This window comes from Oryzias latipes, chromosome 5 (assembly GCF_053564925.1).
Source record: "Oryzias latipes strain Hd-rR chromosome 5, Olatipes_Hd-rR_3.1".
NCBI lineage: Eukaryota > Metazoa > Chordata > Actinopteri > Beloniformes > Adrianichthyidae > Oryzias > Oryzias latipes.
Window position 1 is genome coordinate 5,465,114 of NC_136241.1, and position 16,279 is coordinate 5,481,392.

The following is a 16,279-nucleotide window of genomic DNA, read 5'->3' on the forward strand; positions in this document are numbered from 1 at the left end:
AAACTCAAACAAGACCGAAGTTATTGTTTTTGGCCCACAGAAACAAAGAGAAAGTATCAGCAGCTACCTTCATTCTCTGTCTTTTAAACCCTCAAATCAAGTCAGAAATCTAGGGGTAATCATGGACTCTGACCTGAACTTTAACAGCCATATCAAGTCAGTAACATCAGCGGCATTTTACCACCTGAAAAACATTGCCAAAATCAAAAACATAGTGCAAAAGCCAGACCTGGAGATACTTATTCATGCATTTGTCTCCAGTAGGTTAGACCACTGTAACGGCCTGCTCACCGGCCTCTCCAAACGAGCTGTAAAACAGCTTCAGTACATCCAGAATGCTGCTGCTCGAGTCCTGACCAGAACCAGGAAGTATGATCACATTGGTCCTGTGCTCAGGTCTTTGCACTGGCTCCCTGTACCTCAAAAAATAGACTTCAAAGCATCTCTGCTTGTGTACAAGTCTCTCCATGGCCGAGCACCAAAGTACATCTCTGACATGTTAGTGCCATATGAACCATCTCGTACTCTGAGGACCTCAGGGACCGGCCTCCTGTTGATGCCCAGAGTCAGAACTAAACAAGGGGAATCAGCGTTTCAATTTATTCTGCAGCTAAAATCTGGAACAGCCTCCCTGAAGTCGTAAGACAGGCCTCTTCTGTGTTCATGTTCAAATCTAGACTTAAAACATTTCTGTTTAGCCGTGTATATGACTGAAAGGTCCTATCTGCACTTTTCTTTCCTTTCCTTCCTTTATTTTTAAATCAATTTTCAAATTTTTTCTTTTCTTTTAAAGTAAATTTTACGTTGATTATTTCTATGATGTATTGTGATTTTAATGCATTTTTCTGTTTTGTGAAGCACCTTGAATTATTTTGTGTACGAATTGTGCTATACAAATAAACTTGCCTTGCCTTGCCTTTGAGGACAGACACTATGCTGATGTGGCCCTCAGTGAAAATGAGTTTGACCCCCCTGTAGATTAGGAAAAAAACTGATTTCTAATCATTTAATCAAATGTATCAATTAATTAATTACCCTAATTATATTAATCTAAATTGTATTAATCGAAATCCTATCTAAAAAAACAACAACATTTTTGCTCATTTCATATTTTGTGCCTGTCATTACCAAGTTTTCCCATTGTTTTCTATTCGCAAAACGATAGTGATCATTAAGACTTAAAATTTTAATAACTTGCTTAATTTTAAGTCTATTGAGATAAATTTTTTTATTTTGTTCAGAATTGAAAGCTCTATCATCTGTAGTCACATTTTCTTCTGTCTGGGCCTTAAATTTTCTGGGCTTGTGGTCCCTACACAAATGCTAACTTTGTCGTACCTCATGGGCTGAATAAAGTCATGTGCCGTATTTGCAAGCAGGTAGATGCAATGCTCAAAGAATTCAAAAGAAATTGTCACTATGTTACAAATCATAAAAACTATGACAAATTTACCGGCGAGGTGCTCAACAATAAGCTCCATCAACTACAACAAGGCTATGCCGCACACCAGATGTTTACTAAAATAGCTAAAACCAGTGGAGCTGTGACAGAAGCTAGTAGCTACATTGTAGCTTTGGAAATGATTTGTTTATAGTATATATTAATAATTTATACACAAGAAGAGTGTCGGTTCTCTCAACCTCACCGCACATCACTTTCACGGCCCACTATTTGGAGGTTTTACTCCAAAGAATACTGCAACGTAATTTTGTGGAACAACAGCTTGAAGTTGTCCTGTCAAACGGGTCCAAACAAATCAGTCAAACAGAGGAGCTCTTGGCAATACCCCTACAGACCACAACATGCCTTCTGCTCTCAGGCGCTGCCAAAAGCTTAAAATAGGAGTCAAATGCAACACCCATTCAGCTATTCCACCCATCCCACTAGTGCATGCTCCTTCTAAATGTGAAAAAGGAGAATGAAACAGGCTTAGTGACAGCATGACCCCCTTTAACCAACAAAGAAACTCTACCTTAGACAAATTGTAAAATTCCTTCAAAGGCTTTTGAATTACCAGATCTGCAGTGATCATAATTGAGACAATGTCCCATGAAAACAAAAACCATCCATTGTCAAGCATTGTGTAGCAGGACAGACATGACAGAATTCAGACAATTCAGACAGGCCTTTCAACCTATTTTGTGGTGATGCGAGAAACATGCGCTGCTGAAATGGCGCTATTGCTTCTGATTTTACATCTTGAATGAGGAAAAAGAAAGCAATGTTTCAATTATTGAGAAAAAATATTAGCAATGAAAAATAACAAGTTTTTCCTACCTTAGTGTTTTTTTTTCTTTAGAAAAATGTATTATCCCGTGTTAGTGTACAGCTGAAAATGCCAGCACTGCAGGCAGGCCCTTGCGTCAATTAGCCGCTGATTATATTATAGAAGAACAAACCGCTTCATCGCCGCACTCCAGACGCGCGCAAAGCAGGGCTGCGCAACCTGCGTCCTCCGTGGACGCGCCTTCCTCAGAAATGCACCGTGGAGAGGATTTTAGCAAATGCGATAAGACGCAACCCGGGATCATAAATCTCAGCAGACGCAGAGGATGAGGAGGAACCGTCTTGTATCCATGCTCGCCGAGGAAGAAGCTCACCCTGCTGCAACAGCGGCTGCGGCGCAGCAGAGAGCGCCCCTCCTAAACCTATAGACTAGCGCAGCCGAGGCTGCTGCTGGATGGACATTATACCAAGAATATTAAACATTAAAAAGAAAATAAGAATTAAACACTATTTGTTTCATAACTTTTTACTCTGTGTACACAGTCGCCGAATTTTTCGGTGTTTTGTGGCCTCGTTTTTTGTAAGGAGCGGTTTTTTGTCAACTAAATCATTGCATTTTAGACTAAAACAATCAACCTAGTCGCATGTATGAATGGGAACGTTCACAGCTGGTAGGAATGTTGAGTCTAAACCCCCTCTGCGACACCCCCTGAATTTTTCTGTACGTCCCTTTGTTTCTCTCCCTTAAAGTGTGACGTCGTTTGGTGAAACGGCATCTTTCACGTACAGAATCAGGCTTCCCGTTATCGTGCACTGTGCTGGTGATAAAAACAAAGATACCCCAAAATGGGCGGTAAAAAAAGGCGGATTGACACAGATATTAGCCAATGAAAAAACAGGCTTTTTCCCACTGACCAATCAGCTTCTACCATGTCAGGCAATCTGTTCACCGGGTCAATGATGGCTGCTTCCTTGGTGCGATGGCTGAAGAAATTGTATATTTTTTTCTTAATATGCCCTTTATGTGTCCCAGCTTTTTTAAATATAGAGGAGCTGAATGAAATGAAGTATGGCATTCAGATTCTTCCGGATCCCGTTATCTTGGGCCAGGTGAGTGGGCTGTTATTGACGAGCCTGCTAGCTAAGCTAGAATGTTTGCTAGCTAGCTGGGGCTAAAATGTCGTTATTGAAATGCAGGTTCGACTTCACCTTGAGTTATTTTTATTTATTTTGTCTTTGGTCATTTAAAGATGAGTTTTTTTACGTTGATTTTGTTCTTCAGTGACATACAAAGTAATGTTACAGAATAATGTAGACAGCTGTCACTACATACAAATATCAGTCTCCAGACCAGACCTCTATATTCTCTTTCGTGTTTCTTTGAATGTATTTTTGGGGACATTTCGGCTAATTATCAAACACAAGTTGTTAAAAATGTTTCCATAAACGGTCTCTGTCTCTGTCGTGTGTTTAGACTAAGACTGAGGAGGTCATGATGGTGTCCAGTAAGTATAAGCAGCTCTATGAGTGCCGCCTCCCAGTCCAGGCTGTGCGGTTTCATCAAGATCCAGCTTCTGAGCCGGACTCCCAGGGATACACCGGGCCAGATATCCCGGATCTGCTCAAGCCCATGCACCAGGCTCCATGTCTACTGAAGGTGAAGTCTGTTGTTGTTTATGGAAATAGTCTTCCTTGTTGCCTCTTACTTCCATTGAAACTTTGGAAATCCAAAGCGAAGTTGATGGCTTCCTCTCAGACTGACTTCTTTGGCCGATGCTGACGTGTTGTTTGTGCACAACAGTGTACAGAGGTTCTGTAACCCTGCCAGAGTTTGTACCCCTATGTATATGAGACTGTTCAAATATTTTAGACAATATTTATTTATTCCTTGTCTGTTGGCAAATGCATCCACAACTAATGTGTTTCTTATTCTAAATTAGCCAAACAAAGCTCTGATTTAAAGCTGTCGTTTAACAGGTGAAAAGAAAAATCAATCAATCATTGCAAGCATGAAAGAAAAAGCCTCAGCAGCCCCAGAATGAAACACATTGTGGACATCCACCTCCTTTTTACACTTTCTGGCAGAAATAACCACTTTGGCAGAGTGTTGTGTTCTAGACGCTTGGGGGGGGTAGTTGTAAGTCTGATCTATCTCGGTAACCCAACACTCATATATTCATTCTGTTTTTTATGCCATTTTATGTAACCTACTCGTTTACCATCTCCTCCATTCTGCAACCAACATGCAACAACAAAAATACCAACATTTATTTCCATGTATTCCTTAAGTTTTTTTGGTTTATGTCAGCCTCACCTTAGCACAGCATCATAATAATCTCTCCCTCTCTGTCTCTCTCTCTTTCGTGTTTTTTGGTAGTCATAATGCCTGCTTTTAAAATATAGAATATATCCAAATTAAACAAAGCATTATATGATAAATATTGAATCTTGATTTAATAAGATGCTGTTTCTTTCTTCTCTCATGCAGACAAAAGACTGGTGGACGTATGAGTTTTGTTATAGTAAACACATTCGACAATACCATCTTGACGGTGACTCAGTCTTTCTCATTAAATTCCTCACATTTTTATTTAACTTGATGTTTTTTGACTTGAAGTCTTCTATCCACAGACTCAGAAATTAAAGGGGATGTTCTCATTTTGGGCTATTATGACTCTGAGTTTGACTGGAACAACGAAACGGCAAAGGTAACATGAAAAATATGTTTTTCACTGCAAAACAGGAACCAGATAAAAGTTTAGTTTTGTAGCCACCCAGATGCATTTTTTAATAGTGTTTAAATCAAAACCACAACATTCAAATCATATAAAACATTTTTTTAAAAAGGGCATGTTTACGTAGACTTGCCACTTTTTAGAACCCAAGGTGATGTAGTCTGACACCACAGCCCTAAGATAATGCCATGTGGCTTTATGTTGCATGTGCTGGGAATTTAAATTGAATTAACTTATCTTTTATTTAAAGTTGCAGAGTGGAGCACACTTAAAATTAGATCTTAATTAAAAAGAACGCATCAATGAAGAAGAAACTACAACCAGAAAAAAAGAGCAATTGTCTGCATTGCATCAGAAAAAATAAAAGGAAAAAGACCTACAGACTGTGCACTTTACACCAGGATGATGGATACTATGGTTCCATAGTGGCAGTAAACATTTGCAGAGAGACTAAAGTACATTATATTGTTTTATTGCATAAACCATAACGGGGTTTCTGCTTTAAGCTAACAGGAAGTATGTATATTGTTTCAGAATGTCATAAAGAAAAGTTGGAGGACTTAACCCTTTCTTTATCTACCAGGCCTCCAAACAGCACAAACTGAGGCGACACCACAGTCAGACCTATGTCAACGGCTCCAAATGTGACCTGAATGGAAACCCAAGAGAGGCTGAAGTTCGGGTGAGACATTTCAACAGAGCCTTTTTCATGTGTGTTGAGTTTTTACCTTTGTATCTAAGGCTGCATTTTACTGTCTAAACAGCAGACATAGCTGAGTACGAAGCCCTTTTTTTAATGCCGGACTTATGAGGATCCAAAGTGGTTGTATTGGAGTTCTGAAGTGCACAGAAAAGACGGAGCAGCAGTTCATGAATGCCACAGGGTTACATATGCTGTGATCGAAAAGGCAAAGCTGTTACTAGAAAACTGATTGAGGCTCCATTTAGGGCCTGAATTACTATAAAACTGTGCATTCAAAAAGACTGAGTCTGTTAAAGGGGCAACATAGTTTGTTGATTCTTATGCAAAATGGGCATTTTTGGAGGAACATGCAGAAAAACTGGAGTTAAAGCAAACCGATGCAGGGGGGCAAAAAGTATCGTATATCAAATGTAAAACAGGGTGGTGGCAGATGGTTGACGCACAGCTAAACTGGAGGGAATTTGGCTGCAGTCACTGTTTTATCAAAAGATAGCAGAGAGCATCTTTTATCCTCTTGTCAACACTTGGGAAACGCCAAAGAGAAAGATAATGGAGACATACCGTATTTTCCGGACTATAAGTCGCCCTTTTTTTCATAGTTTGGCAAGGGGTGCGACTTATACTCCGCAGGGACTTATATTAGAAATAAATTGAAATAAATACATTGTTAACCCTCCTGTTATGTTCATTTGTGAGGAACAGAGATGATGTTCCTGGTTCAATTTGATGTATGAGGTATGTTAAGTGTTAATAGTATGTTAAGTGACTCAGAGAATCAGCAAACTTTTTTTACAGTAAGATCTTGAAGGCTAAAAACATAATATTCTATTTTCCAATGATTTCATAGATTCAGAAATGCAATAAAAATGACAACTGTTTCTACAAATACAGGATGAAAACAGAGTATTAGTTAGCCAATGATGCTTCATGAAAAGAATAAATAAATAGGTTTGAGAAAGAATTACTGTGAAATTATGAGATAAACAGTCTGCTATGATTGTGTCATTTGAGGTTGTGGAAATTATTAGTTCTTGGTCTCAGAATTTGTCAAATAAAATTCCCGTCAAAATGCGACTTATCTGTGTTTTTTTCTACTTTATAATGCATTTTTGGGCTGGTGCGACTTATACTCCAGAGCGACTTATAGTCCGGAAAATACGGTAAGCTATTGCTTCTGTTGAGCCCACCTTATAGCTCAGACTGTGTTCAGGGTCTGCAAACAGTTTCATGTGCAGAAGCAGCAGCCCATGCTTTGAGTTCCATTGTAATTGGACAATCTGTAGTGCGTGCTAAGTATTATTTCCATGTAATTGTTTGTGCAATCCATTTGCACGTATCGGGATGTAAAAATTCACTTTTCCTTAAGAGTGGGTTCAAAGCTCCATATCTGGGCCACAGTTTTGTGTTTTGATTGGGGATTTAAAAAACTACAACAAAAACTTTTTGCTAATAATCAAGTAACAAGAAGAATCTTTTAGTTGGCTCATAGTAAGCCTGGTGTAATCTAAAACAAAACAAAACAATAGATAATAAATCCTTCTTACTTTTAGCAGAACAATTGTTTGACTTTTTCAGCGATGGCTTTCTGGTACGCAGTAGAGATGCAACGATTCACCTTCACCACGATTTGGTTCAGTGTATCATACAGCTGTGTTTTAATCCAAGAATCGTGGTCATCCCTACCTACTAATGGGTCCTTTAGTGTGCAGTGTCTGGCACATGAAACCATGCTTTCATTCCAAACCTTTATATGTGCCACATAACCCAATTTTGAACTTAAAAACTTAGATAATAAAAAAGGAGAAAATAATGTCTATTCTAAAAGACTTATGATTTTTGTGATGTGGGCTTATTGTAGAGATTCTCTAAAGATTTACAGAAAATGTTGAAAAAACTATTTGTCGTCTGTGTTCTTAACTATGGAAGCACTTTGCGTTTAATGGAAAAAAAAGGAAAGAAACAGTGAATTTCATTCTCATATTTTTAGGAACTACAAACAGACTGGACACTAACCTCTCTGCTGATGAAAACCATAAGATGAGCTGCAATTTAAAGGTGTGAAGCTGCAGAGGCAGGCAGGGACCGTCAATAAAGTACACGCAAACATTAGTTTCTCAGTAACTATCCATAAATAATCCCCAAAATCATCTCAAAAAGTCATTACAGTATTGTTAAAATAAAATCCACAGAGACCTAGAATATTATTCCTCTTTCTCTCAGAGTGAACCAGCATGTTCCAATAATATCAGTTGTGGACGTTGACTCCTGATGTCCTCGCTTTAGGACAGCAACTGTTGTGGTCCTAAAGAAATTAGAGGGAATTCTGAAGTTATTAGAGCAAAAAATCAGAAATAAATTGGTAAAGTTGACCACACCCACAACGTGAGCGTCCAGCTGGCCACACACAGACTTTGGTGCTTTGTGCCACATATTGTCATCAGGATTGACTCACAGACAAAATTAAAACAGTTCATCCCGGTCAATAGGACAACGTCCAACATTTGTCTCTAATGTTTGTGGATAAAGTCAGATGGAAGAACCAAACAGACAGGTGATGGCGACATGAGCACAGGAACAAAACGATTCATGTCTACGACACGGACACATTGTGGCTTTATTACGTTTAATTAGTTAAACGTAATGAAGCCACATTGTGTCAGTTTTCAGATGAGGTTGGAGCCCATTTGCCCGTTTGGAGTTCTTTGCAGTTGTAGTTCTTTAAAATATTAGAACAAAAATCACCTGTTTCTTTGTTTTTGGTGTTTTTTTTCTTGTTTTTAATGCATGAAAAAATCAGCAGTAAGATTGCCCGTTTATCTTTTTTAATTGAATGCAATGCTCTTCCATGCTAAACACACTTGGATATATCTGTACTGTTTTTTTTCAGTTTGTATGTGAGGAGGGCTCAGATGACTACATCGCTCGCGTAGATGAGCCTCAGTCTTGTCGCTATGTGTTGACCATTCACACCAGTCGGACCTGTCAGCATCCGTACCTGCGGCCGCCATCCACAGCCAAACCACAAGGCATCGTGTGCCAGCCGGCACTGAGTGCTCAACAGTACATGGACTACGTCAAGGCTCAAGTCTGTAAGTGGACCTTTGTCTTTGTTGGATTTCTCATTGAAGAATTGAACAAAAAGAGGATCTAGAACTTTTTTTCATTCATTGTTTAAACCTTTTTTTTTATTTTTCCGTCTCTCTGCTCCTTCATCTGATCGATCTTCGTCTGCTTTCCTAGCGGACACAAAGCGCAAAGTAGAGCAGATCTCTGAGGAGCTGAAAAGTCTGGATGAGATGTTAGCCGGCAATGGCGGCGCAGCGGAAACGCTGGACGTGAAAGAGGAGGTTTCACCTGAACTCACCCATGACCCCAACCAGTCTGAAGAAAAAGGTTTGTGTTATAGTACGCGATTGTCATCAAATAACTGTAGAAAGTTTGCACCTACGTGTAACATTTTCTCTTAGGACACTTATGGACACGTGCGTTTGTTTTCTTACAGGTTCTGCTGATGGATCTGAGGCCTCGGAGTTTGACGAAACAGAGTTTTGGGAAGGAGTTAAAAAAACAGAAACCGCCCGGCAACAGGAATCAGAGGTGTTTTGATTTGAAATGGTTTATTTCAAGCAATCAAATAGGAATAATACAAAAAAACCAATACAATCATCAGTTATACATTCGTGCAATAACTAATCAAACTTTGGATAATTAGACGTATTAATAAATATTGTTTGAAAGGGAGTGGAAGGAAGTGAACTTCTATAATCCCACCCCTGTTCTACCGTAAGCATTTTATAACATGATTTATCATTATCCGGTTCATTACTTTTATCAGACAGAATTAAGAATCTTTCAATATCAATAAAGCACATGACAAAGATGAATCACTTAAATTATTTTGTAAAAAATAACTTCTAGAAATCAACATGGCAATGAAGTACCAGTATCCAAATATATGCAGATTATGTTACTTATAAAAGTCATTGATATGATTAAAAGATAATACTATATCAGTAAAATAAACATAGCACTGATTCAGGAATTTTCATGGCAAAATTTGATCAAGTGTCAAAAGTTAAAAATGTGTGCAAAATTATGCTACATTAGGAAAAATCATGAATCAATTTATCAATTTTTTTGGAGCAAGTGAAGTAATATCATTAAAAGTCAATCAATTTAACCATTTTCAATAATTGATTACTCATTTGTTTTATTTTTATTTTTTGTATTTTTATTTATTAGTCAAATATGCATCAAATTACATCTTGAGATGACAAAAGCATACATTTAGTTGAGCATTGTGTAACTACAATTCAGTTCAAAGTGTTATACAGTGTTCCCTTGTTATATCGCGATTCGTCTTTCATGGTCTTATTGTTTCCTTGATTTTGTTCAGTGGAATTTTGCATGCTGCTTCTATGGCTGTGTTCTGCGTCCTGATTGGCTGTTGTGTTTTAGTCTACTCCGTGCCGTGTCTCCTGTATAGAATGCGTTCAGTTTGTCAAATCTACATGAAACCTTTGATCAAGATCTTTGCTTTCATCCAAACTGGACCTTTTTTCCTAGAAAGGTTTGACATTTCTGCGTTTAAACAGAGGAAACTGTTAATGTCTGTCTGAGAAAAGTGTAGTAAGTGTGCAGTGAGGAGTTTTATAGCCGTCAAACATCTGGAAGTCTGCTTTATGGATTTCATCTGTCATGGGTTGTTTATGGAACATAACTCCTGCGATAAACGAGGGAACACTGGAATCTACATCATCCCTTACCTTACCACTTAGGAACTCTGACACTTTTAAGTCTGGAGAAAGATGATGGATCAAAGTTTTTCCCTTCGGTTTGACTGTTTAGGCCACCTAAGGGTGTGGTTGTCCGTTTACCCGAGGCTTTCCCAACCTGAACATGATTCTTCCATCCTGACAGGCAGAAGATGGCGATTATGTCTCACCAGCGGACAATGAAGTCATTGATGAAGACGGTGAAGGTACGTGTCCTTGTCACAGTAAATGAATCCTAATCATACCATGGTCCGGGTGAATACTCTATTCTGATTGGCTGCTGGGTGTACGTTAAAAAGTAATACACCACAGGACGTTCCGGTCACCTAGCTTAAATTCTTTTTAACACTGCGCCGGCTCTTTAAAACAACCTTTTGCTTCATCATTTGGGCAAAAACAAGCTGTAAGAGGTGAACTTTCTCTCTGAACTGATGCTTTATTAGACCCATTGGAGAGATCAGCATATATAAATATATCGCTGAATCTTGAGTGCCGCAGTGGTGCGGCGCGACCTATTTGTTACGCCGCACCAAGTAACAAATAGTCTGCTTTTTGTGAGAAAAGTGATCCAAATTGGAAAAAAAACAGGAATTAAGGACTAAAAACTGGTTAATATTTATTACTTTTGTAAGTGACCATGGTATAAGCGCGTTAAGGGGCCTTCGAAGTGTGCATTATCACTTTTTAACGCACTTTTCGAAAGCAACTGTCCTCCTTTCAGGCTTCCACGGCGTCTGCCTGATAGAGGCCATTTAGGACGACAGTCCTCTCTGTCAAACCATAATGTATGTTTATGTGTGTCACTTCATTTTAGTAGAAAAATTCAACTTCAAAATCATCACAGACCCAGCTGATCTGATGAAGTTTGTCCAGCATCTCAAGGAAAGCAATAGGAAGGTTTGTACTAATTATTTAATATAGCGCCCCCCCCCCCCAACAAAGGTTTTTCTTAGAGTAGAGTTCTCTTTTGATCCTTGTAGATTGTGGAAAGTATTTTTCTTGTTTTGTAGAAAGCAGAAAACCAGGCTAAAAGTCTGGCAGAGAAACCGTCGACAAACGGTGCAACAGAGCAGCTCAGAGAAGAGGAGAAGGATGAAGATGAGCAGCTGCTGCAGGAGTTTGAGGATGAGGTGGCTGACCTGTCTGTGCCATCAGAGAAGATCGACGAGATCAAAGAAGAAATGCAGAAAGAGTTTGACAACATCATAAACGAGGTACAAGGACAAAACAGTTGATGGAAAGATCATATCTAGTCTGGTTTATTTAAGAAACATGTCTAGTAATTGTACACTTTTTTTCACAAGTGGGCTCTGTCTGTCCTGTAGGCACAGCAGGAGTTGGAGACGGAGGGTCTGAAAGGGGAGTTTGATCGCACCCAGGCTACTCAGACACTGGAGACCACGCTGGATAAACTGCTGGATCACCTGGAGGAGAAAGACGCTCCGGAGCAGCAAGCCGTCCAAAGAGCCGGCGAAGCCACCGGAGGCGGCCCCCCCCACTCTCCCAAGCAGCCAGGTGAGCAGTCAGCCGGCCAGTCCAGCCAGAACCACTGCATGTCCATTTGCTTTGTGTCATCTCCTCACGCCGTCCATGAAGAGTCTATGTTTGGAACATCTGTCATCCCAGCAGAGACACACCTAGATTAAAAGGCAGTCTGTGCCATGGTGGTCTTTTCCTTTGCTGCCACTGATGTATACGTTTTGTGGGTGACTTTATGGTGAATAAGTTGAACCAAAAGTGAAATAACTGGAATCCGAACCATCGGATGACATCCCAGTCTCCATCCTGTGACCCTGATTGCAGGTTTGAGGTGAATTGTCTCTTTTGTCCCCCTTTGTCTTGTCACCCCAGACCAAGCAGCTGACGACCACGTTAAGATCAAAATTACTAAATATAAGACAGGCAGCAGCCTTGATGGGGAGTTCAAAGTTCAGGAGATGGGCGAAGGAGACCCGCAGTGGCAGCACATAAAGGACGTGGTTAAAGAACAGCTAGAGAAGGCAGGACTGAAAGCAGAAGGTATGAAGGAGGAGGAGGAGGAGGGCCAACGACTCTCAGGGGCTTTTCCATCTCTTTTCTCATCTTCAAACATACCACTTCATAAACCTTTAAGAAGTCATTTTTAAATGGTGAAAGGAAAAATGAAAGGTGTGTCACTCCATGTCTTTCTTTCTTTCTCATCCTCACTTTTGCCTTTTAACTTTAGAAAGTTTAAATTTGCTTCCAGAATCTTCGTGTTTAACCAACGCCTTCTCTCTCTCTCTCTTTCTCTGTCTCTCTTTTTCTCTTGAAGGTAAAATTGAGGTGAAGATCCTGACGCGGAAGAATGTAGAGGAGGCAGATGATCAGTGGTTGACAGAGGAAGATACAAAGTCCTTCAGGGAGCTGCTCATTAACCTTCTGGTAACTGCAAAACTGTCGTACTTGTACTACAACATTTCTTCCCGGGTTTCGTCTCACACAGCTCCATGTGTTTGCTTAGTTTTCTGTTTGGACTGTAAGTTAAAACCTGTCCAAACTAGAAAGGTTAGAAAACCAACACCAGTTGTGTTGAAATACTTAGACCGTTATCTTTGTGGTGTTCTGTCTGTTCTAAACACAAAGACAAGTCAGGTCTGCTGTATATAAATTGAAAGTGTTAGTTATGCAAATCGGCTGTAAGCAAATATTCCAGAAAAGACTGAGACGGCGTCGCCTTTTCTCCATTGAGTCATCTATTGAAGCTCTGTTAATTAATTAATCAATTACAGTTGACTTTAAAAGAAAAATAATTCACTGTAGCAAAGGTTTACCTTTAATTTAGCTTTTGAGCAACTATTATTTCTTTTATTAAAAAATAAAACAGAAAGTGTCCTGTGATTGGATTAGAATAGTGATGGGAAATGTTTGTGATGGAGAGTTTCTGATTTGTCAGAGTTGAGTTTTGTGGACTTCGGATTTGTGGGATAGGTGGAAAATCTAAAAAAAAAAAAAAAAACTAAACCCAAAAGGTTTTCCTTTTCTGTTGCATTTTTCAGGTGTTTTACTCTGATCCCCTTATGTAGAAACATTCCCAGTGGTCTTTTCTTTATGATTATGGCGTTTTTAGCCGAAATAAAACAACTTTTTTAATCACATTCACCTCTGAGTTGTGAGCAGGGATGGTTGGCACAGACTAACCCCTCCCCACTGTTGCTGTGAAGTCTGTTTACATGCTCTCCAGCTAGCTTACAGCCCCTCACACCCACAACCCAACATTAACAGTGCAACAAAAGTGGAGCAATGGAGGAGCTGTCCAGCCAGATTCCAGCTCAGACAGGGGAAAACAAAGACGTTCATGTTTCTATTGGTCTGACAGTGGATGATCAGAATGGAGCGGAGCAGGAAGACTGTGTCTCGCTGATTGTAGTTTGTACAGAACAACTGATAGCTTTTTCAAGCAGCGTTTATTCATCTGCTCCTGAATCACAAATGATCAGAAATGCAACTTTGAGCTGAATTTTCTTTATGTATGTCCACATTCGTGAGAAAAATGCTGCTGTGAGCATGTTAAAAACACACCCAAAAAATGCATTTTCATTGGAGTAGGTCTTTCAATCACCTCATATATGCGTCAACGGTGATTTTTTTTTTTTCTCAGATAATGGGGGGGGGGGGGGTGTTAAATATTCAAATGCGTCAGGATTAAAAAAGATTTGATCAAAGTATAACTTTTATTTTCATTAGAATGTACGGTTCTGCTTTAACAACGGCATCCACATCTGATCCCTGCTGGACGCTTTCACACACAGAGGAACACATTCAGCTTGGGATCCATGTTCATGCGAACAATTGTAGGTTTCTTCATATTGAACTCTGGCAGTGGTCATGTGACTCTGGATCTGTTGTCGTCCCCCCCCCCCCCTCCCACAGACTGGAGGCACTGAGGAAGTTTACAAGGAACAAAAGAGGCAGCAGGAGTTGGAGAACAACTATCGGTTTGTGTGGGGAGAGAATCGGGAGGAATCTCAGTCCTCCAGCACATCATCGGACTCTGACGATATGGACGTATGAGCTCACGCCGTCACCGCCGCTCTTCTGCCGGTCCAGTCATCAGGAGCCCGACGGGGAGAACGTGAAGGTGTCATCACAAATGGGGAGAATCCTCCTGGTTGCTGCTGAATCGAGCCAATGATGACACTTTGCACATTCAGGAAGAGCGTGTGTGTCTTAAGACTGCAATAACCTGATGCCTTCAACAGGCGTCGTTCATGTGTTGCACAGTGTCTGCTGTTCTAGTGCAGTTAAATAAAGCTGTTATTTTCCCTTTCATGGGATTCTGTTTTCATAAATGAGGAAAATAGCAGGCTGATGCATCGTTAGACATTTTCTTGCTTCCCGTTCAGAGGTCGCCAACATGTTTGCCACAGCTGTCTGCAGTTTTGCCATCGATGATCTTTACTGTACAAGTGAGGGACTCAGAAGAGGAGTTGGACTCAATAGAGCATGTGAGGTTGCACAGGAAGCTCCACTTAAATCTATTTTGCTATTTATATGATTTTTTTTTTTTCCTTTTACCTAAAACAGCAGTGGAGCAGAACATTATAAACTAGTTGATTGACATTCCAGCTCTTGACGATTTTGGTTAAAAGTTTAAATTCACTTCAGACATGCTTTTATTTGTGCACAAGATGAAAAGATTCAGGGAAAATGAAAGTCTTTTTTTGTTCCAATAAAAAAACGCTGGAAGGCCTATTTAAGTCTGTTTTGAACATGAACATTTAATTGATTTAGCACAGAAAAACAAACCTGCAATGCTCATAAAACCCTTCAAACATGAACGTAAAGGGCTGATTTTGTACACGGCCACCTGGACTTCTGTATTTACATGAGTTTTAGCTCAGTATGTTCCTGAATCTTGTTTGTTTTTTATGTTTGCACTGCTTACATGATAATGAAGCTGTTTGAGTAAACGTGCTTACAATTTCTGCCTCTGTCCTTCATGGAAAACGCATTGACAGTAACTATGTTTACTATTTCATTTAGATTTAGCTCTTTATTATACAATGCACATGTAAAAACAGTGAGTTCTTTTTAAGCACAGCTAATTCTATTTTGATTATTTTTGTCATCCCAAACTGCAAAGAACATTACGCCATGGTAAAGACTACTGCATTAGTTGTCTGTAGTAAGATTCAGTGTTGGAACTCGGCTGTTCCAGCAAACAGCTGGGTTGTTCCAGCGACGATCTAGGAAGAAGGAAGGACGAGTGCAAACATAAAGACTTTACTGGAAACCACACAGGTTTCATAAACTTAAAAATACACTTTACTTCTTATCTGTTCTTGTTTGTCTTATAAATATGATCTAGAAACAATAAATTAGAGGTTATACTCAGTCAGATGACATCAGCAACAAATTCTGCTATTGAACCCCAGCTTTTATTAAAATTGGAGTAGCACCAGAATCACAGGCGAATCACCACTTAAACTGTGTTATTTAGTTATTTATTTTAAACATAAAAACAATAGATAAATCATATACACTCGCCGACAAAAATAGTCAATCGATTTCATTTTATGAATGAAAAGAAGAAAAAAAGACTCAATTTAACAGAACTTAAGGAAAAAAAACATTTTAAAAAGGAGATGGGCAGAAGCTGAAGCTAAATAAATTTCTCTAGCTAAAATCCTTTTTAAACTTGTCACTAAGGACGTGAGAAACATCTGAAAACGTATCTCTGGTGCAGCAGACATCTCAGTTAGTTTGCAGATGAAAACAATGCTGGTTTGGTCTCAGCTGTTAAGAACCTCTCCGTTCAAAATGCATTTGCATCATCTCAGGTTCTTGTTCCTAATATAAAGATCCCAAAAAAGTGGTT

At 39.4% G+C, this 16,279-nt stretch overlaps 2 protein-coding genes across 7 annotated transcripts in view; one reads left to right on the forward strand and one right to left on the reverse strand.

Moving 5' to 3' along the window:
• Positions 1-2,629, reverse strand: part of b4galnt1b (beta-1,4-N-acetyl-galactosaminyl transferase 1b) — a 28,346-nt gene extending 25,717 nt beyond the window's left edge. The window contains exon 1 of one of the 4 annotated variants that reach the window (XM_004068493.5): positions 2,279-2,629. The gene's annotated coding sequence lies outside the window, so the exon portion shown is untranslated. The remainder of the gene's footprint in view (positions 1-2,278) is intronic. The other 3 variants (XM_011474677.4, XM_078946889.1, XM_078946888.1) reach the window with 3 other exon arrangements.
• Positions 2,630-2,963: 334 nt separating this feature from the next.
• Positions 2,964-15,386, forward strand: os9 (OS9 endoplasmic reticulum lectin). Of its 3 annotated transcripts, none has more exons than XM_011474678.4 (15): positions 2,964-3,337; positions 3,702-3,884; positions 4,716-4,779; positions 4,859-4,935; positions 5,546-5,644; positions 8,553-8,754; positions 8,906-9,058; positions 9,168-9,262; positions 10,586-10,646; positions 11,255-11,337; positions 11,451-11,654; positions 11,766-11,955; positions 12,292-12,459; positions 12,734-12,843; positions 14,332-15,386. In XM_011474678.4, exons 1-15 carry the CDS (start codon positions 3,158-3,160, stop codon positions 14,470-14,472), a joined length of 2,010 nt encoding a protein of 669 aa, XP_011472980.3. In that variant the 5' UTR covers positions 2,964-3,157; the 3' UTR covers positions 14,473-15,386. The 3 variants fall into 3 exon arrangements, with proteins under 3 accessions (XP_011472980.3, XP_011472981.3, XP_020558708.2); XM_011474679.4 differs by having other exon boundaries at positions 11,258-11,337; XM_020703049.3 differs by lacking the exon at positions 12,292-12,459.
• The last annotated feature ends 893 nt before the right edge of the window (positions 15,387-16,279 follow it).